Genomic DNA, 25,208 nt, shown 5'->3' on the forward strand with positions numbered 1-25,208 from the left:
GCTTGGAGGATTCGTTGGTTCAAAAAAGTTGAGGTTGTAACTGCGGTTGTGAAACTACAGCGGAGTACTCTTGTGGGGTGGAGTGTGCGGCTATCTTCACGAGGCTATCGTCACGAGGTCATCATCAAAAATTGGAACATGAGTTTGAGTCCATGCTCCATGTCACATCCCATCTCACTCTGGAGTCCAATTACCATGATTTAGTAGAGTGTCAAGGACGAACATCATTGCGCAATTCTGGCTCTTGTTAGAAAATGGGTCAATCACAATCGTCCGAGCCTCCAAAGGAGATTCCAATAGGTAAGTCAAGAGAGGAGAAATCAGGCATCCATCCATCCTTCTATGAGACAATGGACTCTCAAGTCTGATCTGGTGTCTCTGTTCAGAGCAGCTAAGCCATGAGCTTGCACTTCGCTTTGCTACAAGATGCTTCTCACATCTAGAGATCGCTCATTATAAAGACAATTTCAAAACCCTGGCCGACCATCAAGAAGATGTCGAGTACTGGAAGGAAGACACGCTTTGTCGATTCCTCGCCCTCCCAGAAGCTCTCAATGCTGGCCCTGTCCTCTACCAAATGTGTACCTACCTCGGTGCATTTCCATTCCCCAGTCTGGCGCCCTGTATCTTGACCAGAGAGGCTACGCTGAAAGTCGTCACGATAATGACGGGTAGGTATAAAAAGATCCTGAAGAAGGGAAATCAGGACAAAGCCAAGCTTTTATTCCGAAGTCTGGCCGTCTTTGATCGCAAAGCTAGTGTTTCTTCGCCACGAGATAAACCCGACATGCAGGCGATCGTGGACGAACAACTCCCAGAAGACATGAAGAATGCTAAGGCCGTTGAAACCAGAATAACTGGATTTGCCATTGACGATCCAATCAACGACGGTGATGAAGACGAGGATGAAGACGATCTCGCACTGGCTGCTCTGGACTCTCTTGATGCCATCGAAGTCTTCAAACATGACCAGAGACAAACCATCGACCGTAAGATGAACCATGCATTGATTCCCGTGGACAATTTCCGGAAGCTCATCACTCTCCTTCTTCTCTTGGCCAGCATTGAGCCACTCACACCTCTGGGGACATACGGTGAAAGTCTGACGTCGGACAAGATAAAAGCGCTGAATACTTCAGCTGACGCTATCATCGCGGCCTTTGATCCTGACCCTCACAGCAACGGTATTCGATATCAGAATTTTGTCAAAACCGTCACCTTTACTCTTCCAGATCTATTCGAACCGCTATCTCCACTCTTCGAGCACTTACTATTCAGCAAGAACATCAACTTGAACAAGCATCGTGACGGAAGTGATGTACCGGTTGTCTTTCCCGTGAAAGCTTCTCCAATATATCGACCTAGCGACGACAGTGCATCATTAGATGACACGGATCTCACGGACACACTCCTCTCTCAACTCTCGACGTCCCTCAGACTGACTACACCAACAGGGATTCAGACCAACATCTATACTTCCAACGCACGTTTCAATTTACTTTACTCAACGTCAAGTAGTGGCACATCACTCTCGTCGTTCTCACGTCAAGTCATATCCTGGCAATCCGGGACGATGCTCCTCCTTTCAGGAACTACTGGCTCACCAGACTCTCAGTCCATTACACTCGGTGCATACCTTCCAGATCGATGGACGGATTCGACGAACAAGTATCATGCACCTTCATCATCAACATCTCACGACCCCAACAACGCCGATGCACCATGTCTATTTCTTCTATCTCCACGACAGGCCATGTTCCATTCTAATCGATACAATCACACAATACCAGCGAGTTATCTACACTTGAAGACGGGTATTGCACTAGGGTGTGTGATTCCACCACCTTCGCGATCACGAAGTAGTCAGACAGCTGTACCGATTCTAGGTCCGGTATCTGTCTCCATCGGCCCGGATATGTCGACGGCCACATTCCAACATGACGGTTCAGCAGGTCAAGGCGCCTTTACGACCGATGCTGGATTAGAACTCGCACAGACATCATCGTCGTCGTCGTCCACATCTTCTGCGGCCACGACGATCCCTACCAAAACCACCATTTCTGTCACTGAACTCGAGGTCTGGGGTATCACGTTTCCAACCGAAGCCGAAGAGGATGAGATGGTCAAACAGGCCAAACGTCTGGCGTGGGAGGAAGCAGAGGCGGCGAGACGGAGAGGGGTTAATTTCGGTGGTGATCAGGACGGTGCAAGAGCATTGTTGGAAATGGCAGGTATTGTCGGTGATAGAGGGAGGAGTGGAGGGAGTGTATAGGCTTTGGGAGTTTGGGGTTTTAATGTGGTGTGAAGATAGGACTTTGGACTCCAGAAGGGAGGAGAGGGAGAAGAAGAGGGACCTTGATATGGATTAGGTTAAGGTTCACGGATTATATTAATGCAGTATAGTATGTGCCGCGGAATCCACCACCCAGTGTCGTATGTAGTCGACAAGGGGTTATGCTGGTTGCGTGTTTGGTGATCAGCCCTGCATCACCGCAGATCAGAGAGAATGTGAAGATTCATCAGGGTCAATTCAAGGAACAACGTTGATTGCCTTGTGGTAGGCGATGGAATTTACCAAAGTACCTCGTCGACCCCAGATTCTACTTGATCTTTCGGATTTGCATGGAACACACACACACACCAACCGCCGCCGAGAAAGCATTACAAGAATCAGTAGCAGTCAACTCATCCATTATCCAGCGTTGAATCCGACCTGAAACCTCAGGCCAGCCCTTGCCCCAGTCATTCCGATATCCCGACGCCTGCTCCTGTGGCTCAATGTGAACAATGGTATAAAAAAGGTGGGCAGGATGATGAATGGTATGATCAAGTCGACATCCGTTGACAATCTATCTCCGGGATTGCTCTCGCGTTTAGCATTGACATCCCCCTGCACCTTGTGTGTTTGTGGCTTCTGGTCTCAGGTCAACGCCCGGTCGTGGGTTCGACCTTAGATTCCGGGGCCCGGCCTGATCGAGAGGGAGTTTTTTAGCAATGGCGGTGAAGAGTTCACGGACGTTCGTCGATGTCTTTGCCGATGTCTCGAAGAAGAGTAATCCGGCTTCTTTAGCATAGGCCTCGGCGTCGGCGGTTTGAATCGCTCGCTTGTCGGGGAATTCGTTAACGACATCAACCTTGTTTCCGGCGAGGGCGATAATGATGTTTTCATTTGCTTGTCTTTGGAGTTCTTTGACCCATGACTTGGCTTTGTCTAATGACGACTTGAGGAGAAGATTAGAGGGTGTTTGTAGAGAACGAGTCGGGTACATACTGCCTGGGTAATATCATAGACAACAACGGCGCAGTTGGCGTTGCGATAGTACATGGGCGCCAACGATTTATATCTCTCCTGACCAGCGGTATCCCAGATTTCGAATTTGACGGTCGTATTCTCGTCGAGAGATATAGTCTGCGTTAGGAAAGCAGCGCCGATTGTTGACTCGCGATAATCATCAAATTGATCTTTGACAAAACGAAGGACCAAGGAGCTCTGGATAAGCACGATTAGACACGGATGGAGGAAAGCGGATTCAAGGTTATGGATACCTTTCCGACGGCGGATTCTCCTGTGATCAAGTCAGTGATTGATAGATATGGAATTGCCAGGGTGGGGTGGTACCAAGTAAGACCAGCTTGAACTGGGCAAACCTGCCGCCTGCGCCGGGACGGCCAGTGGGAGCTCTTGCAGCCATTGTCAGGATTGGAAGGGACTAGGATGAGGATGAATATAGCGACGAAGAGGACTTTGGTGTCTCGTGGTATGTGAGAGGCGGCAATGGGATGGAATGACGATGTGGTGGAAGTAGAGTCTGTGGTTGGTGTTGGTGGTTGTGGTGGTGGTGTTGATGTTGAACTGGTGAGTGATAGAAGGGGATAGGGTGACAATACTTCTCCGTATGATTCCGGTGGGCTAGATAGTCACATACGAAGAGTACGTCATTCGTAAGTGTGCACGGCGTGGCAGGTGCGATGCAGGTGCCAATGTTTGCCAATCACAGGCGGCAGGAGTGAAGGAGTCGATACTATTCATGCAGAGCTGACGGGTTTCATGCGTAGCGGTACGCGTAGTTGTCCCTGCGGCGCCCACTACTACTACTGGCAGACTGGATACCCGCAGCATCCGCTTAACACTGTCGCCTAGATGGGAATTGATAGGGGAATGATGGGGGGCTAATAGAGGCTGCTCAGTAAGAGTCTAGAGGACAGATAGGACAAAATGTGGTAATTGGGTTGCCCATCTCACAAGCCACCACCCCAACTCAACCCACCTGCCACCCCCAAGGCAAGTTGAAGCAAGGCTGCACCTGCACCTGCACCTTCCAACGAAACATGACAATTACCTCTGAACCACAACTGCGCATCTGCTTCTTTTCCAAAAGCCCACGATAAGATTCTTTTGCTCTCGTCATCTTCACCATCTTTGCTGCTACTTCACTCTCTACTAGATTTTGCCTTCTCGAACCTCGATCATGCCAGTCTACTAGACCCCTTGTCCCAAATATCCAATCTGTAAACAACCTGGTTGCTATCACTCCTTGCCAACTTTCCGCACCATGGCTCAACTCTTTCCCTTCCGCGACATCAACGTCCATGCCTCTGTCTCTCACTACGCCTTCACTTCCCCTTCCACCCCCTCTGCGCCTACCTTGGTTGTCGAGCGCCCGTCCGGCGACATTAGACTCAATGACGGCTCTCTCCTCGGGGCTAAACGAGTCTCTAGCATTGCTGGCATCTTGGGCATAATAAAATTGAAACTGGACAAGTATGTCATCGTTATCACGAAAGCCCAGCCCATGGGGAGATTGCGCGGACATATGATCTATAAGGTTGTCGCAACTGAATTCCTCCCTTTGCGAGAACGGCCAGTCCACGATCCAGATGAAGACACATACCTCACATATCTCAAGGCCCTACTCGCCAAAGGCCCCATGTATTTCTCCTACTCCCACGATGTCACTTCCAGCTTTCAACGCCAGTCCAATACCGATCTTTCCCAGCCCCTGTGGAGACGTGCCGATGATCGCTTTTTCTGGAACAGATTCATCCAGACCGACCTCATCGATTTTCGTACCGGTGGCGGCGCAGGTTCCGCGATCCGTGGTCAGCCTCAGCCTGGCGTAGACCCGTATATCCTTCCCGTCATGTTTGGCATGCTTCGAATTACCCCAGCAAAAATCAAATCCACTAGCTTTACCTTTGCCCTCATCACCAGACGGTCGAGATTCCGTGGAGGGACCAGGTATTTCTCTCGTGGAATCGATGACCAGGGTCACGTCTCCAATTTCAATGAAACCGAACAAATTGCCATTCTCAATGATGCCTCTGGCCAACCAACTGGTTACGCAGGCGGCTCCGGTGTTCAGAATGGCAAGGTGGGGGCTCAACCATCAGAATCTCAAGTTCTGTCATATGTGCAAACTCGAGGCAGTGTTCCTGTCTATTGGGCAGAAATCAACGACCTTCATTATACCCCCAAACTCCAGATCAGAGGCGTTGAGACCGCCGTAGAGGCCGCTCGAAAGCACTTCGACGAGCAGATCCGAACCTATGGCGAAAACTACCTTGTCAACCTTGTCAATCAGCGTGGAAGGGAAGAACGGGTTAAGAAAGCGTATGAGCAAGTTGTCCGTATCTTGGTCAATTCTCCCCAAGAATCCACCGAGGGCGATCGACGTACCGACGAGAAGTTCCGCGAGATAAATCCTTCCACCCAACACCAGAGTATGGACAAATTGCACTATGTCTATTTTGACTTCCACAACGAGACAAAGGGTCTCAAGTGGCACCGCGCCGAGTTACTAATGGACGAGCTTATCGATGGCTTAAGAATGGGCCAGTATTTCAGAGGCGCCGAGAATCCTGGGTCTCCTTCCGGCGCCCTTGAAGTTCGCACACAACAAAGTGCTGTCGTGAGAACGTAAGTCCACCCGTCTAGGACATCAAATTCTTGTCGTCTGGCCACTAACAGCCTCATAGGAATTGCATGGACTGCCTCGATCGAACAAATGTCGTGCAAAGTATGCTGGGACGATGGGCTTTGACGCAACAGTTTCAGGATATTGGCATTCTACACAAGGGCGAAAAGGCTGGCGATGATGTCACTTTTGAATTCCTCTTCCGAAACATGTGGGCTGATAATGCCGACGTTGTGTCCAACGCCTACTCAGGCACTGGTGCCTTGAAGACAGACTTCACTCGGACTGGCAAACGTACAAGGGCTGGTATGCTACAGGACCTCAACAACTCCTGTACTCGATATGTGCGAAACAATTTCCTAGACGGCCCACGACAAGATGGCTTTGACCTGTTCTTGGGCACATATCTGCCATCTTCCTCAGGCGCCGGCTCTTCATTGCAGACAAAAGACCGGCGACCACTCATCATCCAGGCCGTACCATACATCCTGGCAGCCTCCATCTTCATCGTCATCATCTCTCTAATCACTCGACGACCCCCCAACGCCGCAATCTGGCCCCTGCGCATCTTTACCATTCTGTGCCTGGCCATTGCTGCCTGGTCTTTCCAGTTCATCTACGGCCATGGCCTGCTCTACGTCAACTGGCCCAAACTCAATACGCCGGCCTATGCCGTCGAAGGCTACTCCTCCGCCCTCCACCGTGCCCAGAAAGATCCCGTCATTGGCTCGCTCATCGCTGTCGCTCATGTCAACGACCGTCGTGCCCGCAACATCAGTATGGCCAATGTTGGTTTTATGGAGGAGGGCAAGAAGAGGATAGAATAGTTCAAACTCTAGATCACCCAATTAGCGCACTTGGTCGACTCAATTTGCGGTGGAATAATGAAGTCTATTTCCGGTTCCGATTATTGCCTCCATGTAGAGGTCAGGTTTTGAGATGATATCAAATCACATCTTCCTCCTTTTGAATAACCAGAAAGTGATCCAACAGAGTTATGTGTAAGGGTACCCCACTGCAGTGTATTAGTGTCGATTGGTGATGCCTTCTTCGGGTCCACGTTGTACCAGAGTGATTGAAGGGGCCCTGAAATCGGTACCTGCGTTGACTCGTGGGCACCTGATAAGGAGGACTTTGTTGTTAATCTCAGAAGTCAGAGATTAAGCGTTTTGTCGACGATGCGATATTCAGACCAATTACTGGATTTTGATAGAACTTCCTGTAATTGCCCCTTTAGGATGTGGCCTGTGGGGCCGAGGGCTGAATTTTATCAAAATCCCCACATCAGAGAGGTTCTCCTTCTGCTGTTACGAGTACCTCGAGTGGTAATTAGGAAATAGGTACATCATCGAAACACAAAATAGAGGTGCACTCTGCTAAACTGGTCTTTTCAACCGGAAGAGAAACTCAAAGCCTGAGCTTCATTTTCTGCGCATTGGAAATATAGGATTTCTTAATTGAGCAGATGTTCAAGACATGTCGCGGAGAACACATCTTCTCCGCTGCACGATCATGATTGGGGTAGAGTATCATTCACACATTATAGATGCCGAAATTTCCATATCGGCATTGCTTCCACCCAAAAACAAACTCTGTCGGTATATCACAGGGTATCTGCCCAATGAACAATGCCAGCCATGGCCTCAAGCCCCTCTGGCAGACGCCGCACTCGCTGACCCTGACCCTGGCCTTCTGCCCTGTGACGATGTGGTGGATGGTAGTTCGAAAACAGCCGTATTGGCCTCTAGCTCGGCATAAAAGCTGTGGATGTTATCTGTGTCTGGTCCAGGAACGACCTCGCTCCCCTCGTCCTCGCGCGGGGTCCGGTGAATACGGGGATATGGTCGATATGGTGTAGTAGACGCAACTACCACCCCGGTATCGAGTTCTTGAGGCGGTTTCTCTGCAGCGACTGGCTCGCTCAGTCGAGACCCCACGAACGCCATCTGCTCGTCAGATGCCAGTCCGGGATTCCTTTCTATGGCATATCTTCCTAGGATTGGAGCATGTCTGGTTCCAACCGGTTCAGACCAATCTGGTCGTCCACGCCGTGATGGAAATCTTCCACGAACATCACTGAGGTTCAGCCGGGACGTCATGGGAGTGATTTTCCGGTCGTCCCAGCATCTTGGAAACCCACTGATTGAGTTGTTCTGATCCGAGTCGCGTTCGGAGCCGAATCTCAAGTAGATATCCGACTCTGCATTCTGTGGTTCAACAGTCAGCTACATGTCCACCGAACAGGCGTTGGCTATGACTCAGCTTACCAGGTTCTTCAATTCCAGCGTAATTTGTTTGAGGTTGAATGTGGCACGGTTGCTCATACCGTCTATCACATGATCGGAAAGAATGACCTGAGCTGCTTCTTTCGGCCTTGAGCGGTCTTCCAGGACGAAGCAAGGACTGTGCAAAGCTCCTCCAGGAGCGTTAAAGGCCTCCTGGCAGCGAAGTTTCAAGAGGTCTCCAAATGCTTCGAGTTGATTTCCTGTGTAGCGACATCTAATGTGCCCTTGGATGGTGATGGATGTCCCCAGGATCTTCCGGAGAGAGCCTGGTGTCGGTTCAAAGTAGAAAGAGGATGCTATCATGCGGTTAGTGATATGTCGCACTTCTGACGAGCGAGCATCTAGATCGTCATCGGCGAAGCTCATCATTGATGGCATAAGTCCGACATTATCTGGCTTAGGGATGCCATCCTCAAAGAGCATGTTCAACCGGGCGAAACAATTCGCCGCCTGAGGATGATTCCTGTAATGTTGTACAACCCGATGGTATTCCTCCTCCGATCTTTGAGAGCTCTTGGCATGATCAACTGCTATCTTGAGCAAGTGCTTGTAATAGGAGACGGGCCCACTGGTTCCATTTGCCGGGGCCCTGGACGGCCTCCCTCTCCTGAAATCTCTTGGTGCATGTCCAGTACCCAAAGAAAGGACGAGATCTGGCAATCGAGGGCGACTCTGTTCCCATATGAGAGACTGTTCTCTCAATGCAATTTCGATTGGGTTATTGTAATACACCCCTCCATCGATGAAAGTATGGCCGCTTTCTGCATGGCCATAGGGTTTGAATATTTTGGGGGCTGCCGAAGTAGCCCTTGCAGCTTCATAAATTTTAATCTCTTGCTCGGGTTTCTCAGAGCGCAGGAACCCATAACGAGCGCTCTCGTCTGTTTCATGCCTATTATAATTCGCCAAAAGGTATGGCGTACCGCTTGTCGTCGTCGTGGTCACACCGACCTTGCTGGCGATATGGTTGCGTGGTGAGAATTCCGAGTAATCGTCTCGTACACCGCCAAAGAGGTTTCGTTCCGTGTACTCCTTTTTGAGCAGGTCCTCCAGAGGTTCGACTTTATATCTGCCCTGTTGGAATCCTGCGACAAGCCATTCCAAATACTCCGCGCCCAACATTCTGTGCTTCTGAAATGCCGTCTGGGCGAAGACCTCGAACCTTTTCAGACAAGATTTGACCGACCAACCCATCTCGACCAGCCCCAGAGCAATGATGCCTCCAGTGCTGGTACCAATCAGAAGGTCGAAAAATGACACTATGGGAAGACAACCCCCCAAATCTTGCTCCAGCCGAGCAAGCATCTTCAGCATGAGGATGCCTCGGACTCCTCCGCCGTCCAATGTAAGTACGCGGACTCCTGCATCCTCTGGTTTAAACATGATCATCTGGCGGAGATCACGCGTTTCGGACCTGTGAAGTGGACAGAACTTCATTTCAACAGCGTTTTGACCCCGGGGGACACCGAAGTCACGGGCGCACTGGGTGCATATGACATGTTTGCATGGTAGACAGTGCTCGGCAGGCGAAACCAGGCAAGAAAAGCAGGCGGACTGGCTCACAAAATTGGTTGCACCACCCAGATGCCTGTAGAAAGGCCCCAGAATTTTCGACTCATGCAAGTTGGCAGCCGCATCGCGCTCAGCACGGTTATCACCAGTAAGACTGGACAGCAATTCCTGCAAGTTTTCGAAGATGTCATTCCTGAATTGTTGGCGGTTACTGTGAGCCGAGAACCGTGACTGGTAGGATCCAGGGCCTATGACTTGGCCCTGGGATAGCTGGTGGCCCTTAGTGTGGCCTGCTTTGACGTTAACACAACGTCCTTTGGCCGAGATGTATTCACAGGGCCAGATCTTTTCACAGAAATCGTCCAGAGTCTCGTCAAAATGGTCGATATATTGCTTAAACACAGGGCCAGCCATTCCAAGGTTATGGTTTCTCACAGCATCCAACATGACGCAGGAGGCGACAATGAAACTCAACTCGCGAAACAGGAGTGCGCCATCAATCTTGTTCTGCCACTTGTTCATGATGTTTACAGCCAACTTGAGGATGTTGCCGCTGAAGTCGGATGGAATTCCACTGTCCGCAAATGAGGCTTTGATAAAGTCGAAAGGATCATTCAGATCGCGGCAGAAGTGATCGAACGCTGCCTGCAGGTAGGGTTGTAAGGATTCTGCACTTAGTTTAACTCTCTTGGAGTGTTTCTCGTCCTGTGCACCAGCAGCGGATGCGGATATTGCCTCGTACAAACGCTGGATCTGGTCATGCACCAATGATGGCTGGCTCTTCTCCGGAATACGAACGACGCGCACACTTGAGTAGTAGGCCAAGAGCAAAGACTTGACGGAATCGATATCGAACCCGCGGGAAATCCATTTGTTTGCCAGCTTCCTGAGCCTCGGGTTCTCGTGCACTGCAAGGCTGATACTGGACAGTAATTCTGTGGTAGAGGCGTCGACGTCCCATAGATCCGCGTTCTGGTTATCTGATGCATTCAAAACAATGATTGCATGAGGGAGGACGGGCTGGTTGGAAGCTGTCTCAATCACGGCGTCTGCCCATACAACGAGTTGCTCTACCACTTCCTCGATGGTTCGAGCATTCTTGACCACGAAAACAATGACATCGGAGAAAGTGTACAAAAGCCTTGGGTACAAGTGTTCGACGAAGAATTTGCGCGTCGTTCTCTCGGGTGTGGTGGCCCAGGCTATGTCTCTCTCCGAAGTTTCGTGCCTCCGACGCATGTATTTGTCAAAGGAAGCAGTCCGGGTTCGCGCATGGCTCGAGAGTGCCATCTTTCGCCGCCTTTTGGCTCCAACAGGATCCAAGGTGCCTCCTCGCAGGCCCTCGCAGTCAGCGTATAGCAAAGGCCGATCCGTGAAAAATGTATGAGGATCCGCATACAAATGGACATCGCCAGAAGTGGGCACCGCGGCGCCGCTGCTTCCAACAACAGGAGTCTGTCGGTCTAGGTTAGGTACAGTGAGGGGATCTTGGGCAATCAACATACCTGGCTAGGAGTTTTACTATCTTGCGAGTGTTTCGTCTTCTGAAGGCCCACTAGGAGTTTGACCAGGGAGCTTTTACCGGCTCCAGTGTCACCGACAAAAGAGATCAATGCTGGGGACATGATTTTCCGCTCTTCAAGGGAATGCTCAGCCATGAGGGAGGCATAGCGGCCAAAATCACGAAAGACAACGCCATCTTCATCCTTGACGGCACCAAACCACGAGGCACATTCATCCAGAAGATGGAGGTGGGCCTGCTCTGCCTCGCTAATATCGACCTCAAGCGTGTCCTGGATCATCTTTGCCACGACGGCATCTACCTTGTCATGTCCTGGCTTTCCTCGTTTGTGCGGGATTTGCTTCTTCCAGCACTTGGGACAGTAGGTCATTTTGCAGCCATAACAGTAAAAGACATCTGGGTCTTCTACCGAAGCTTTCCTAGAGACAGCACAACAATATTCTTCATCTTCAGTTCCGGAGTCAGCATCGTTGTCTGCGGGCGCGCTAGGCTTTTTTGAAGGGTGCAAGGCCCGAGCAGTTGCCAGCTGCTGTTGATTTGATGTCGAAGGAAATGGCTGTGTTGGAAGGCCGTCTGGAGGCGTTTCAGATTGATAGCCTTGGGCGGCTAGTTGGAGATGATCTTGGATGACCTGGGGCAGTTGAATGGCAGTGGGAAACATTAAGTCGCTTAGGTCGAAATTCAGTCCTTCATCCCATGGAGTAGCCTCTTCTTTGGGCTGAGAATTGTGAAGATACCGTTTGGAGATGGTCTTGGTAGGGTATATACTGACAATGTCGGTCGCTGTTTCGTCATCTGACCGCTCTTCGTTATCTGAGCGGCGTCCAAATCCAGGAGCTGCTTGCCGCTCGATTGTGTTGGTTTCTTCTGGGAAATATGACAGTCTCATTTGGGTTGGCAACACAGCTTCTGGCTTGGGACCTTCCCCCAACGCTCGAGTAGGGGGATTTGTCTTCGCTGTCGGAATATAGTGGCCTGGCCTCAGGGTGTGAATTCCAGAAAAGCTCGGCATGCGATTTGAGGAGACAGAATTAGTATGTTGAAGTGGGCTGGCGCTCGGAGTGTGGAATACGTCCTCTTGCGAGAAACTGTTTCTTGACGGCGCCCGGTGATTGGGGGAGAGAGTGCGAGGAGGACCAAAGGAGCCACGGGCACCTGAACAGATGTCAGCACAGAGAATGGAACATCATGGAGAAGGTAGTACCCCTCGAATTGTCCTCTCCTCGGTCAGATGTTGGATGTTTGGCATTAAGCACAGCGGGAAGATAGTTGCGCCATGAGTCCATGGTTTACGAGGGAACTAACACCATCGAGGCTGATGGACGGCTGGATTCTTCTGAAGGTGAAGACAAACAAACATCTCAGGAACAGTGGAAGATGCTGAGATGCGTGGGAAGAAAGATGCAAAGATGCCCACCCTAAGGCTGAGGATGAGCTGCTGCCTCACTCGAGCTGTCAGGCTTAAGGCCGAGCGACGAAGAACGCAGTATGCGCACATGATCCTTAAAGACAAGCGAGGTGTATGCAGATGCAGCAGTATGGCTTGACTGGCCTTGACTGGCCTTGACTGGCCTTGAAAGGCGGTAACGTGTGGTGTCATGATCGAGGGTCCCTGGTCGAGTCAAGATGCATGGGGCCGATAGGTTCTGAGAGGCTGAAGGGGAAGACTTTGAATGGCAGGCGTGTTACAGACCTAGGAGTACATACAGTTAGATGGCCCGGATCGCGACAGGCTTAACTTTAGCCTGGGGGCCTCTGGTGCTTCTGACCAGGCCAGCTGTAGCACAAGAGGTGGCTGAAGGACAAGGTAGTTGAGAGGCAGCCATGTTTCCTGATAAGGTGGGTTCAGCCCCTCGGGCCCTTTGGGCAAGTCGCAGTTGAAAAGAGGAACGACGCGAAAGGCATGAGGGGCCTCTCGACCTGCAATTGGGGATTCGGGTGCTGCAACGCTATACGCTGAGCACATGGAACGCTGGCGTGACTGGCAGATATGTTGTGTGGTGCAGAGCCGCGGTTGCAGGCAATCTGCACCTCAGATGTATCAGTCAAGACGGGCAGATGCAGCATGCAGCCGCAGGGCGCAGCATTCTGGTGCTTTTTGTCTGCCTGAGAAGTCTCTTTGGGGGCCCTCGGTCTTTCGTCATGGTCCTCTAGAGCCAGCTGATTTGAGATGTGAAGTTGACTGTTGTTGAGATCGAGGCGAGAGAGCAGAGAGAGCAGAGAGAGCATAGAGAAAAGGCAAAGGATCGACGGGAAATCTTGTCTTGATGAAAGACAGGAAGGAGCACGAAGCTTCTACCAGGCAGGCACGTCCCGCGCCCGCCTCTGATGGTTGCTGCTTACTTTGACTTCCTCCCAAGCACCAGGCACCAGACACCAGGTAGTTGAAGTGATACTGTACACACCAAATTGATTCACAAAGTTAGCATTGGTCCAGTAAGATGCCTCATGGGAATACCCAGCTTCGATCCGCACTTTGGTATGGTCAAACACAGATTATGTGCCTTTGTTAACTGAGTACAGCAAGGCACCTACTGACTCGGACAGATTCTCTCAGCTCCTCGGCCTCGTTTCGTCTCGAGCCCTTGGCTAGTTAAGCCTATTATTCTATTTTATCGGCAAACCCTCAGGTCTCATGCGAAGATTAATTTCTGGTGCGCTTGCAGACGTCCTTTGTGTATATTGAGCATCAACATGAGCCTGCGTTCCTCGTTCCTCGTTCCTCGTTCTTCGCTAATCGACCAACTAATTTAATGCCAACAAACCTCGACATTATGACGTGAGCGCAGAAAATGTATGCCTTTTAGAGACGAGGACTCGAACCTCATCTGTCGAGGGGGTTTGGTCCAGCTGCTTTTGTGCGGCAACAGCGCTCTTATTCTTCTTCCAACCTGTATGGATCAGGTGCCAAACGCCCCACGAAGCAAAGGTGAGCAACATCAGCGGCAGGGTGATTGCCAGAAACATGATGGCTCGAGGCCGCCAGTAAGAGCTGCGATACATGATGTGCGTCGAGGTGGCGTCCCAGTCAAAGAGTGGAATCGCCATAAGAGAGGAGACAAAGGTTCCAGGCAGGAAAAACATGGTGACAATGGCAATGCATTTCATGCCGGAGGAATCTTGTTGCGAAGCCACAGCTAGTAGCTTGCAGTCCTGGGCCATTTCCTGTGCGGCCCAGACATCGTTTCCCTGGACCAAGTGATAGATCTGTCCAGAAGAACATGCAGCATTAGTACAAGTGGAAGATGATTCCATTATCCACTTACCGCGTCCGTTTGAATTTTCACCCGGCTCTGTATGAAATCCGAATCAATCTGCTGAGATGTTGTCCGTTGTTTGAGAGGCTCAAGAGCGTCCAGGATCGTGGCAGGCACCGCTTCCGAGTCAACAAGGGGCTGAACTTTGGGTCCAGTGAGCGCACAATTGCGTTCAATGAACGTGATCATCTCGGCTAGCATTCTCTGCTTGCGGAGGCATGATCCCAGCCTTGATTCACAACCACTCATCTTAGCTGCGAGGGCGAACAAATCCCCAAGGGCAGGAGGCTCTGCCCGGCTCTTCCAGGCATGGTGTCCGGTTCGGACCTCGACCTGACGAACCTGACCCTTGATCGCTTCCTGAGTCTCTTGAGTCTCAAGACTGAAGAGGGCAGTACAGAGCAAGGCCAGTGCCATCCGATGACCGAGAATGCGCTGTGCAAATTCCTCATTCAAAATATCTTGCAGGAGTTTGATTTTGGACCCTTCCGCGACGCAAATCGCAGTGGAATACGAGGCCTCAGGATTCGAGGTCCAGCTCATGGAGATCTTGGGGTGATAATTGAAGTAGTGAGTATGGCGGGTCTGGTCTTGACCCACGATGCTCCCAATGCCTGAACTGGAGGTCTCACAGAAAGCTTGTGCAATGTCAAGGCCCCAGGAGCGATGTGTGAACCTGAAGAGGTCTTGATTGGCATCAATGATGCGTTTCTGGACCAGACGAGGGATCCAGATGACCCGGAGCCGACAGGTACGTCCGGTGGCGGCGTTTGAGGAGGAGTCATTTACTGGTGCATGGAGCCAGCTTTTCATGTCGGGTTGAGGGATATCGAAGGTCTTGCAGAAATAGGGACGACATTTTAAGGATACCTTCTGGGATAGCTCCCACACTTCAGTGACTTGAACTGAATCACGGGTTGAGAAGCACCAGCTATCTTCTGCTTTGCCTTGTTGATTGAAATAGTGATAGATGGTGGCCATTGCACAATAGACCGTGAAGCACTTACAATTTAGAAATCTAGAAATGCCTTCGATAGATCAGCCGCTTGATGCTTCTGAGATTATATATAAAAGACTCGGACAAGTTGAAAGGCAGACAGTGGCTGTGTATGCTCAGCCAAGTGAACCAATAGATGCGCGTCCGACGCCCTGCATTTGACCGGTGTCGGGTTAGACGGTTGCTTCTCAGCCTCGCGAGGCTCTACTCTATATACATGGAGGCGGGGTGTACGAGAGGATCAACACGAGTTTGGAAGGGTGAATTTGAAGAGCACTACTTTGGAAATTGGCGTGTTGTACATAGAGATCTGGTTATGCGTCGAGCAGAGAAACATTATGGCTAGACTATTGGAAGTCTTATCCCTCTAAGTACCTTAGATTGAACTAAGGTGTTGTGAGGAACAGTTGCTGTCGTGGTTTGTTTCCAGGCTTCTCTGCTTGATAAGTTGGGGGCGAGGGAATAAGCGTGAGGCTGCCTTATAACCACCAACCACAATCCCAGAGCAGTTCCAATCAATAAAAATAAATAGCAACCCCCGGCATTGGTGGCTGGACTGCGCCCCTCGGCCACCTTTGTCAATTGACACGCGTGACACGATCATGTTCACAGATTTCTCCCTGGGCGTGAGGACTACAGGTGCCTGGATGTCGCAGATGTGCCCCAATTCCAGGCAAGGTTGCCTGTCTGCATTACCTGTCAAGAATACCTAGGTACCTAGGCTGAACCATGTCTCGAGCGGGTGGTCTCTGGTACCTCTGTTCATCAATAAGGTAGGTAGCCAGCTGTTCATTACGCTCCGAACGATAGCCATGCCGGCGATAAAGAGAATAAATCATCCATCATAAATGTAATTCCACAAAATAGGTATGACCTACAGCCAACAGCATTCCAGGCATTGAATCAGTACTGGGCGCTCCCCACGATTGTGCCAAACGCCCGAGAGGGCCCGAGGGCCTTCTTCATTGATGGCACAGGGGGGCCGAGGGGCTGCGTTGCGCCCGAGACATGGCTCGGCGCCAATGATCCTCAGCCAATATAGGTATGTGTAGCCCAATAGCCCAATAGCCCAATTGGCCCCTGTCAATGGGCTGCAAACCTCCATATTTCTAGAAGGATTGCACCAAGACCTCAGTGCCCCATCAATAATGATCTACCGCACTACTTGACTGTGGGTGGACTATAGTGGTAATGGCCACTCGGACACCAGCACTACCATACTCCACCAGCTACCTTTAGGTGCTTACCTACTGAAGACTCCTCAATTGAAAATCCGTTAGAGCCATGCCAAGTACAAAAGGGAATTCAAGCAACAATCCAAGAGCAGCAAACTGTGACCTGTGACTGTTCATGTGCAAGTGCGAGGTTGGGGTGCAACGTGCCTGCCTCGGCGCCAGATTCCTCAGCTGCCACTTTGGCAAATATTTTCAATATTCATGATGGAAGCTTTTTGAGCGGCTCAGCTACAAGATCATGATGTTCTCACTGGCAGTTCTTCAGGTCTCTACGGAGTACTCATACCTCGGCCCATCTGCTTGCAACTCGCCCAATCTTACTCGTCACACGATCATTCTGCACAGTGTTACCTAGGATTCGATATCAGAAGATAACCAATCTTCTCGCTTACCAGCAAAGATCCAGCTCCCTGCGCCATTCGGTCATCCAACCCTGATAAGAACCACCTCCTTTGCTGATAGAGCATGCTTTGTTCGGGCATTCCGTCCTGCCTCCTTGACCCCAAACCCATTTGGCACAAGCTTCGGCCATGTCAAGTGTAAGCTCCAGCAGACATCCGCAACGGGTCCCAGTAGCCGCCGTCCAAAGTCGGATCGCTGAGCATGGTCCACCCCTCTGAAGTGGTCACCAGAGATCAAAATAATAACATCACCTCCTCATGACTGTTCGTCACCCCACACTCTGCGAAGACACAGGTCTGGGTCAGCACCGAACTGAGTCGATCCATCTTCTCACCACTGTCACCAGTCACTAGTCCCACACCCGAAAACAAGACGAGGTGCGCCACGAGGAGGAAGATACGACTGCGTCAGAGACCCTGGTCTCCAGCTCAATAGCGCCTTGGCTAGCCAGCTCACAGGCTGTAGCACGGACAATACCTCGTTAGGTTCCTAAACATGATTGCCATGACCAACGAACGACGTCAACCTGCAGCAAGAAATCTCTGCTAAACTCTAAACAGCATGCAGATGCTACTCAAGGCCCAGTTGCCCCATGCTTATCCTCTCCCCGAGTGCCTGTCCATCCCATCTCTGCGTCGCTGATTGAAGGATTATTAGGTTACCTCTGATCCCCAACTGCCCTTGTTAGGCCACATGGACCACTCGCCAGATGCGAACTTTCGTGGGCCCATGCTCTCGCTCATGCTCCAGACTCACACCGTCCCTCCCATTCGCGTTCAACCTCGACACCAGCACCCTGGTAGTGCCTGGCGAAAAACTTAACATCCGCGCCGTCAGCTGTGGAGGCCTCTGATATTTGACAACCTGACAACTCGTTTCTTATAAGGTTCCCGCCGCTACCTTGACCTCGATACAGTATTCTAATCCGCGCTTGACTCTCTCCCACCCACCTCACTTCGCCCGTTGCACCTCCCTTCGGTTACAGCTATCGTACCCTCCATCGCACCGCTCCCCGTTGTTGTGTAGAGGATAAATAGGCTTCATCAACAACATTGACGAGCTTCTTCTAGCGTAACCACCGTCTAGCCCCGAGCGACTGATATTTCCAACCTCTTGAGCCGCGACCATCTGCCCTTTTGCGACAAACCATCCAGACTCGCTCTGGCCTTTGCTTCATCATGGCTCAGCCTGGCGAAGGATTTGACTATGAGAGCCGACCCAGCAACGCCCATAGTCGGTTTAAGAGCAAGGAAGCCGGCGTTCCAGCGTATGATCAGCATGGCGCCACCCCCGCCGAGGCCGACGACCTCTTGAATGTTCTAGGTTACCAGTCGGAATTGACCAGAACTCGGTCAACCTGGCAGGTCGCCTTCATGTCCTTTGTCCTTGCCTCGGTGCCCTACGGTCTAGCCACGACAGTCTACTACCCATTGATCGGAGGTGGTCCGTCCGCCGTTATCTGGGGTTGGGTCACGGTATGCCTCATCATGGCCTGTGTAGCCATCTCCCTCGGCGAAATCACCTCGGTCTACCCTACGGCCGGTGGTGTGTATTATCAAACATACATGCTGTCCCCTCCGCGATTCCGCACCGTCACCGCCTGGATCTGTGGCTGGGCATATGTCCTAGGCAACATCACCATCACTCTCGCCGTCAACTTCGGAACTAGTCTGTTCATTGTGGGCTGTGTCAACATTTTCGAGAACGGCGACGGCGAAGGAGTCTGGGATCCTGCAGATTGGCAGGTTTTCCTGGTCTTTGTCGCCATCACCTTGCTCTGTAATTTCATCGCCGGTGGTTTCAATAAATGGCTGCCCATTCTCGACGTATGCTTCTCTCTTGCCCCGTCTTGCTAAACCAAAGCACCCAAACGCTAATCTTCTCTTTTCGCAGACCTTTGCCGTTTTCTGGACCTTCACCGGCGTCTTTGCCATTGTCATTTGTACCCTCGTGATTGCCAAAGGCGGCCGTAGAAGTGCCAGTTATGCTTTTGGTGCCGTGGAGACCAATTCTGGCTGGATCCCTGGTTGGTCCTGGTGCATTGGATTGTTGCACGGTGCCTATGCTACTTCGGCCACTGGCATGATCATTTCGTGAGTTCCTCAGCCCTCCATGCAGCTCTAGAACACCCTGATTGACTGTGTAAATCTCAGCATGTGCGAAGAGGTCCGAGAACCCGCCACTCAGGTTCCCAAAGCCATGGTCGGCACCATCTTTTTGAACATGACTTGCGGCTTCATTTTCCTGGTTCCCCTGGTCTTTGTCCTTCCTCCCATCGAAGACGTCCTCGCGGCTCCATCACCCGTGCCATATATTCTCAAGATCTCCATCGGCAACAACGGCGGTGCCTTTGCGCTCACAATTCCGATTCTGGTCCTTTCGATCCTTTGCGGCGTTTGCTGTACTACAGCATCTTCTCGTGCCACGTGGGCCTTTGCCAGAGATGGAGCCATTCCAGGATCAAGATGGTGGAAAACAGTCAGCGACAGACTAGATGTCCCCTTCAACGCCATGATGCTTTGCATGACCATCGAGATCATTCTTGGCGTGATTTACTTTGGATCAGTCGCTGCCTTCAACGCTTTCAGTGGATCTGGCGTCATCTTCCTGGTAAGTCGATTTCTCATCCGTCTACCACTTCGCCCTTGCACGCATAATCTAACGTTGATGCAGACCATCAGTTACACCATGCCCATCCTGGTGTCTCTCCTGACAGGCCGAAAGGCCTTGTCGCAGGGTCACTATGATTTTGGAGTCTTTGGCATCATCTGCAATTGCATCGCGATTGGTAAGTCCTGGATCGTAGTCCCGTTTTAACGGCGGCATCCTGTTCCCGCAACTAACTTGGATATAGCTTGGTGTCTCTTTATCGTCCCTCTTTTCAGCATGCCAGCCTACCTACCGACTACAGCCGACACCATGAATTACGCCTCGGTGGTGTTTGTGGGAGGCGTGACTGTGTCTGCAGCTTGGTATTTTATCTGGGGTCGTGCCAATTACCAAGGTCCTCCGGCCAAGGAAGAGGATGTGGCTCGGCGCCGAAGTTCCATCATTTCGGCCCACTAAGTCAGAATAAGAGTTGTTGGCGAAATCGCCAAAATACTACCCTGGCGCAGTCCCCAAGGAGTTGGATGTAATCGTTTGGGTGACCGATGGAGGTAGACATATCAATACCCTAACCCCAGCGGAAGATGATTCATCTTGATGGCTGGGTAGGACGGAACAGAAGTCCATTCCATTCTAGGATAATGAAATAATTGGCATGCCTATGCTTTTCCACTACATATTGAATTCCATTTATGAGAGAGGCTGGTTGGGTCTCGTTTTACCATCGTCATCAACAACAAGATCCGTATGTGGACTGGCACTTGGGCTTCCACGACCGTCCTCACTGTCCACCAAACTATCCATCTCCAAACTCATATCGCCGTCCTCTTCATCTCTCGGCCTGGATCCGGGATGATCCTTTTCTGCATCTGGACCTTGACCCTGGTCGACCTTGACATTGACAAACAAGGCGTAGAGACCAAAGTCGTAGACCAAGCGACAGATTCCGGCAGCGACAAAGGCGATCCAGAAATGGTCGTTGGCGGCCAAAACACCGGTGAGGGTAGGACCTGCCATAGAGGCCAATGTGCGCAGCATGCTGGTGATGCCCATGACGGCAGTTCGTTCGGCAGGAAGGACAACAGCAGCGATGAAAGCGGAACGCGGGGCCTGGTCCATATTGTTGAGGCCGGCGCGCACCATGAGCAAGGCCGCGGTGAGCCACAGCCGAGAAGGCAGTGGGAACAACAAGACTGCGGCTGACGACGGCACGTGTGTGAAGACCATGGTGTTAATGAGCCCGATCTTGCGCGCCAGAGGTCCGGCAAACACTGCTCCGAACGCACCGAAAAAGTATGCCACTGATGTGATGTCCCCCAGCGTCGACTTGGCCGGATGGAACTTGGTGTCCATGTAGTAGTTGGTCAGCGAGTACGGCACCATCCCATCAGCTAGTGAGTCTATCACCAACATAAACCACAACTTGTACATGATATGTCGTGTTGGCCGCGAGATTTGAGTCAGTCTAGTCGAGAACCAAGACTGAATTCGATGCCACCACCCTGGTTGTGATGTGGTTGCATCGGATAGAGTGGAGAGATTAGCCTCATCGAGGCGGGCGGCTGAGGTGTGGTGCCGCTGGGTATCACGGTCATTATCATTGTCAATATCGTTATCATTCTCGTCCTGAGGTACTTGTGTGTACGACTCAGCTGAATCGCTGGACTGCAATTCGCATGCCGAACTCAGCGACAAGACCAGTAAAGCGTTTATCACACCCATGATTGCATACACCCAGAACAGTGAGTGGTAGATTTCGACATCGGACCAGCCGTCGCGGTTCTTCAAAGCCTGGATGAACCGGCCTGAGGCTTCACTTCCAATGCTAGATCCTAGACTCGAGGTGGTGACATACCACGCCAGTACGTCCGCTCGAGTCGATGGCGTTGTTAATTGCGAGAGTACGGATCTGGGATGAATCAGTCTGAGTAGTGAACCGGTAGAACAGACGATGAATGCATGCATGATGCGTGGATGGAGAGATAAGGGAGACCTTTGCAAACTTACTCCTCAATACTGCGAAATGGACCGAAATCACCACCGGTGATACTGATGACGCCTAGAACGGCAGCAAGCAATAGAATCCAGAAATTCTCAAAGACGGCAAACACGATGCCACTGAGGACCATGAGAAAGGATCCGCTCAGCAGAACCTTTCGCCGCCCGACTCGGTCGGCGATCAGGGTGAGGAACGTGCCGAGAAACACATCGCCCAGTAGGGTCAAGGTCATGAAAATGCCAATTTGGTGGTCTGAGTAGGATAACGAGGAGAAGAAGATGGCTAGAAGGAAGAGCGTGTATTGTTAGTATTTATAATTCCTTTTTGGGGAGGAGGAGGAGGCATCCAAGTCGTCGTGAAATGCAGCAGTCTTGTGATTTCTCTCATATGCTCCTTTTGCAAAAAAAGAAAGAGACCATGAATGATGGAACGAGCATACCTAAGATCAATGAGTTGGTGCCATAGGCAAACATGCGCACCGTCCTGGCCAGGATGATCAAGTAGGCATTGAGCCCTGTGGAGTGGATGGACACAATTCCGAATTCATGGTAGAACCAAGACAGAGGTTTTACCAGGGCGGACATGGTTGACGGGCCTGTTGATGCTCGTCGTCGATATCGTTATCTTTTCGCAATGTACTCATTGGTTCACCGAATACATGGGTCGTGTGCCTGTTGACTCTTGATTGTGCGAGCGTTGACTGAACCAGTATGATGATTGGTAGTGCTAGTAGGGAGTGATTCCAAGACTCGTTATTAGTCAGGAATGAATATCATATATGCACATCTAGATCACAATCAAGACAAGAATGAATATATCCCAACAAAGCGGAAAAGAAGGATTGAAAACAAGCATTACGGCTTTATCGGCGCCATCGGCGGCATTGGATCGAGGGGAAGATCCATCTCGGCGCGGCGCCGATGCCGATATCGCATTGACGTACTCGTATATTCATACAGTCTTGTTGGAATCTCATCACGTCATATTCCCATCGCCGTCACCATCAAAGAATGATCCTGGTCCTTTTGTGGGGAGTCGGCTTTTGCGAGTCGAGTGCTTGACCGCCGGTCCAATCTGAGGCTATCATTTTCACCTCATCTCAGTCTTTGGGGTCATTGTCATTGGTCAAAGTGTCACAAATCCGTGTTGCAGTGCCAAGTACATCATCTGTATTTTATCATCGTTGACTATGTGTCCACTCAACTTTTATATCTCCTTCTAGGCATCTAGTTCAGATGAACCCCGAAAGCACTCTTCGCCATGTCGGTTGGTTCAGGCTTTTCTCTTCCGCCATGTGCTCCCATCCGGGTCTCAGCCCACTGGTCACGTCCATGTCTCGAGCATGAATGTACAGACTCCAATCGCGGCTATAGATCTTCCAAAACACATAAAACGCAAGTACAATGGGAGCGGCCAGGTAGTTCATGAAAAACACCTTGGCACTAGGGCTTCCTCCAAGAGGGAAGACGCTGGTGTAGAATGTGGCAATCAGCGCAAGGCAATTGAGAAACAGGCCCAGGTAGGATCCGTATACGCCAAACAGTGCCCGGTAGGGTAGCTGGTGCTCGGAATACCCGTGGTATTTCCACCCAGCACGGAATCGAATGTGTGAGAGGTTGATGCTGGCCCAGGCAAAGAAGAACGACAGGGCAGTCAGAGCTAGGAGCCATGTGAAGACTTGGCCGGATGCATTAGCCTCGCCGATGAATGCAATAAGCCCGAATGCCAACTGGAGAACAATGCACCACAGTGGGCGTCCTGCCTTGTCGATGTATCGTAGGAAGCGAGGGCCCATGCCATGGCATGCAAGGGCTTGCATCGTTCTCGAACTCGCAAAGGTGCATGAATTGGCGACGCTGATGACGGAAATTGTAATGACGGCGTTGAAGATAGATGGCAGGGCTGGCACACCGGCCATCTTGATCGCCAGCACAAAAGGTGACGCCTTGGTGTTGGCTCCACTCGCCCCGAGAAGCTGATCATCGTCTGATGGAAGAATCAGGCCCAGGATGAAAAGTGTGCAGATGTAGAAGAATGCGATGCGCCAGAACACTTGTTTCGTCGCCTTGGGCAACGATTTGGCTGGGTTCTCAGCTTCTGCGGCGGCGAGACCGACCAATTCAGTGCCCCCAAAAGCAAATGCTGCAGTGACAAAGACGGTACAGAAACCATGGAACCCATTTCTGAACGCGCCGGGGTCATGCCAATATCGAGCACCGATGTAACCTCGATCGTCTGTGGGGACGCCTCCGCAATTGACAACAATGCCAAAGATGATGAACCCCACACAGGCACATATCTTGATGCAAGAGAGGACAAACTCGACTTCTCCGTAGCCACGGACGCCGAAGATCTGTACCAGACATAACATGACAAGGAATGAGGCAACCCAAACGGCCATTGGGATATCCGTACGCCAGAATTCGATGGTAATGGATGCTGCCGTCAGTTCAAATGGGAGTACAATGAGCCAACCGAGGGCATAGTTCCTAGTGGTAGGTCGGTATGGGTACCAAAGAAGAGAGAATACGAGACCAAAGACTCACCAGCCCATTGCAAACCCCCATGACTTGTCGACGAAACGATATGTGTATGTGAAAAATGCTCCTGAAACAGGGTAAAGAACAGCCAGTTCACCGAGAGCCTGCATCGTGCAGAGCAACATGACGCCGATGATCATGAAGCAGATCAAGACACTGGCAGGTCCTCCTGATCGAAGAGCACTTCCTGAGCCGACAAAAAGACCGGCACCAATTGACCCCCCAATGGCAATCATTTGCATGTGTCTGCTTTTCAGCTTCTTGGCCAGAGCATTGCCCTCGATATGTTCGTTGCCCATGTCCTTTTCCTCGACATGGTAAGATTCTTGTGTCTTTTCGATGTCTTGGGTGGAAGCTCTCGAGCTTGAAGCTCCATCTTCTCGGACGTTATCCATCTCTAGCAGTAATGATGACAACCGAAGCTTAATAGAAAAGCAGACGAACACTTGACCTTGGAAATCCTCTGAGAGTCCAATCCTAGCCAAAGGGCCAACTCTTTGTGAGGCCTCCTTTCTACCCCATGGGGATCGTGGCAAATTTATATTTCTCCAGACAGTCAACCCTTGAGCGAACTCCCCCACAATGTGAAAATTTTCATCTCATCGTCCCTGTTCTCTGCATCCTAGAGTAATCAAACCCGATCAAAAGGGTACGCATGTAACTCTGCGTTCAATTGAAGTATCTCATTTTCTTCAAAAAGTATAAAACATTCCCGAAGCCTACCTGTTTTGATCAAGTGTAGGGGAATCCCCCATCAACTAAGCCTAGAAAAGCTTCACAATCTGGGGTTAGGGAAAGTCTTGTGAGGACGAAGCAATTTTGTTGTGTCAACTAAACAGGGGTTTTGTCCTCAGTTGCAGGAGATCCATGGACGCCTCGTTGCATTGTTCAGGTAATGTTAGGTAATTGATCTGTCCGTTGCCAACTCTAAATGTCG

The 25,208-nt window shown here is 50.9% G+C and overlaps 7 protein-coding genes across 8 annotated transcripts; 3 read left to right on the forward strand and 4 right to left on the reverse strand.

The window, feature by feature from the left end:
• Window positions 1–154: 154 nt before the first annotated feature.
• Window positions 155–2,512, forward strand: PV10_02337 (uncharacterized protein). The gene is made up of 2 exons (XM_016366640.1): window positions 155–300; window positions 387–2,512. The coding sequence occupies exons 1-2, from the start codon at window positions 255–257 to the stop codon at window positions 2,270–2,272; spliced, it is 1,932 nt and encodes a 643-aa protein (XP_016226158.1). The 5' UTR covers window positions 155–254; the 3' UTR covers window positions 2,273–2,512.
• Window positions 2,345–3,883, reverse strand: PV10_02338 (GTP-binding protein ypt5). Its single transcript, XM_016366641.1, has 4 exons — window positions 3,620–3,883; window positions 3,547–3,566; window positions 3,272–3,490; window positions 2,345–3,221 (listed from the first exon to the last, which is right to left on the reverse strand). Exons 1-4 carry the CDS (start codon window positions 3,690–3,692, stop codon window positions 2,874–2,876), a joined length of 660 nt encoding a protein of 219 aa, XP_016226159.1. The 5' UTR covers window positions 3,693–3,883; the 3' UTR covers window positions 2,345–2,873.
• A 464-nt stretch (window positions 3,884–4,347) lies between these two features.
• Window positions 4,348–6,906, forward strand: PV10_02339 (uncharacterized protein). The gene is made up of 2 exons (XM_016366642.1): window positions 4,348–5,917; window positions 5,977–6,906. Exons 1-2 carry the CDS (start codon window positions 4,554–4,556, stop codon window positions 6,740–6,742), a joined length of 2,130 nt encoding a protein of 709 aa, XP_016226160.1. The 5' UTR covers window positions 4,348–4,553; the 3' UTR covers window positions 6,743–6,906.
• Window positions 6,907–7,335: 429 nt separating this feature from the next.
• On the reverse strand, window positions 7,336–12,799 carry PV10_02340 (uncharacterized protein). Its single transcript, XM_016366643.1, has 4 exons — window positions 12,439–12,799; window positions 11,218–12,389; window positions 8,183–11,167; window positions 7,336–8,122 (listed from the first exon to the last, which is right to left on the reverse strand). The coding sequence occupies exons 1-4, from the start codon at window positions 12,518–12,520 to the stop codon at window positions 7,559–7,561; spliced, it is 4,803 nt and encodes a 1,600-aa protein (XP_016226161.1). The 5' UTR covers window positions 12,521–12,799; the 3' UTR covers window positions 7,336–7,558.
• Window positions 12,800–17,894: 5,095 nt separating this feature from the next.
• PV10_02341 (uncharacterized protein) lies at window positions 17,895–20,431 on the forward strand. Its single transcript, XM_016366644.1, has 5 exons — window positions 17,895–18,951; window positions 19,019–19,218; window positions 19,279–19,735; window positions 19,799–19,913; window positions 19,980–20,431. The coding sequence occupies exons 1-5, from the start codon at window positions 18,304–18,306 to the stop codon at window positions 20,189–20,191; spliced, it is 1,632 nt and encodes a 543-aa protein (XP_016226162.1). The 5' UTR covers window positions 17,895–18,303; the 3' UTR covers window positions 20,192–20,431.
• Window positions 20,423–22,545, reverse strand: PV10_02342 (the record flags this gene model as incomplete). Of its 2 annotated transcripts, XM_016366645.1 has the most annotated exons (3): window positions 22,171–22,545; window positions 21,740–22,013; window positions 20,423–21,641 (listed from the first exon to the last, which is right to left on the reverse strand). In XM_016366645.1, the coding sequence occupies exons 1-3, from the start codon at window positions 22,313–22,315 to the stop codon at window positions 20,423–20,425; spliced, it is 1,638 nt and encodes a 545-aa protein (XP_016226163.1). In that variant the 5' UTR covers window positions 22,316–22,545. The 2 variants fall into 2 exon arrangements, with proteins under 2 accessions (XP_016226163.1, XP_016226164.1); XM_016366646.1 differs by having other exon boundaries at window positions 20,423–22,013.
• Window positions 22,546–22,962: 417 nt separating this feature from the next.
• Window positions 22,963–24,690, reverse strand: PV10_02343 (uncharacterized protein; the record flags this gene model as incomplete). The annotated part of the gene is made up of 2 exons (XM_016366647.1): window positions 24,278–24,690; window positions 22,963–24,220 (listed from the first exon to the last, which is right to left on the reverse strand). The coding sequence occupies exons 1-2, from the start codon at window positions 24,664–24,666 to the stop codon at window positions 22,963–22,965; spliced, it is 1,647 nt and encodes a 548-aa protein (XP_016226165.1). The 5' UTR covers window positions 24,667–24,690.
• Between the last annotated feature and the right edge of the window lie 518 nt (window positions 24,691–25,208).

The sequence above is a fragment of the Exophiala mesophila genome (assembly GCF_000836275.1).
Source record: "Exophiala mesophila strain CBS 40295 unplaced genomic scaffold supercont1.2, whole genome shotgun sequence".
NCBI lineage: Eukaryota > Fungi > Ascomycota > Eurotiomycetes > Chaetothyriales > Herpotrichiellaceae > Exophiala > Exophiala mesophila.

Bases quoted from the DNA above. Each gene is read 5' to 3' on its own strand.
- PV10_02341 (XM_016366644.1), top strand. From the start codon at position 18,304: ATGGCTCAGCCTGGCGAAGGATTTGACTATGAGAGCCGACCCAGCAAC. The intron at 19,736-19,798 runs GTAAGTCGATTT...ACGTTGATGCAG, and splicing joins GATCTGGCGTCATCTTCCTG to ACCATCAGTTACACCATGCC. The intron at 19,914-19,979 runs GTAAGTCCTGGA...ACTTGGATATAG, and splicing joins CTGCAATTGCATCGCGATTG to CTTGGTGTCTCTTTATCGTC.
- PV10_02338 (XM_016366641.1), bottom strand. From the start codon at position 3,692: ATGGCTGCAAGAGCTCCCACTGGCCGTCCCGGCGCAGGCGGCAGGTTT. The intron at 3,491-3,546 runs GTATCCATAACC...GTGCTTATCCAG, and splicing joins GAGAATCCGCCGTCGGAAAG to AGCTCCTTGGTCCTTCGTTT. The intron at 3,222-3,271 runs GTATGTACCCGA...CTTCTCCTCAAG, and splicing joins TCTATGATATTACCCAGGCA to TCGTCATTAGACAAAGCCAA.
- PV10_02339 (XM_016366642.1), top strand. From the start codon at position 4,554: ATGGCTCAACTCTTTCCCTTCCGCGACATCAACGTCCATGCCTCTGTC. The intron at 5,918-5,976 runs GTAAGTCCACCC...ACAGCCTCATAG, and splicing joins CAAAGTGCTGTCGTGAGAAC to GAATTGCATGGACTGCCTCG.
- PV10_02337 (XM_016366640.1), top strand. From the start codon at position 255: ATGGGTCAATCACAATCGTCCGAGCCTCCAAAGGAGATTCCAATAG. The intron at 301-386 runs GTAAGTCAAGAG...GTCTCTGTTCAG, and splicing joins TCCAAAGGAGATTCCAATAG to AGCAGCTAAGCCATGAGCTT.
- PV10_02340 (XM_016366643.1), bottom strand. From the start codon at position 12,520: ATGGACTCATGGCGCAACTATCTTCCCGCTGTGCTTAATGCCAAACAT. The intron at 11,168-11,217 runs GTATGTTGATTG...CTAGACCGACAG, and splicing joins ATAGTAAAACTCCTAGCCAG to ACTCCTGTTGTTGGAAGCAG. The intron at 8,123-8,182 runs GTAAGCTGAGTC...GTTGAACCACAG, and splicing joins CGCTGGAATTGAAGAACCTG to AATGCAGAGTCGGATATCTA.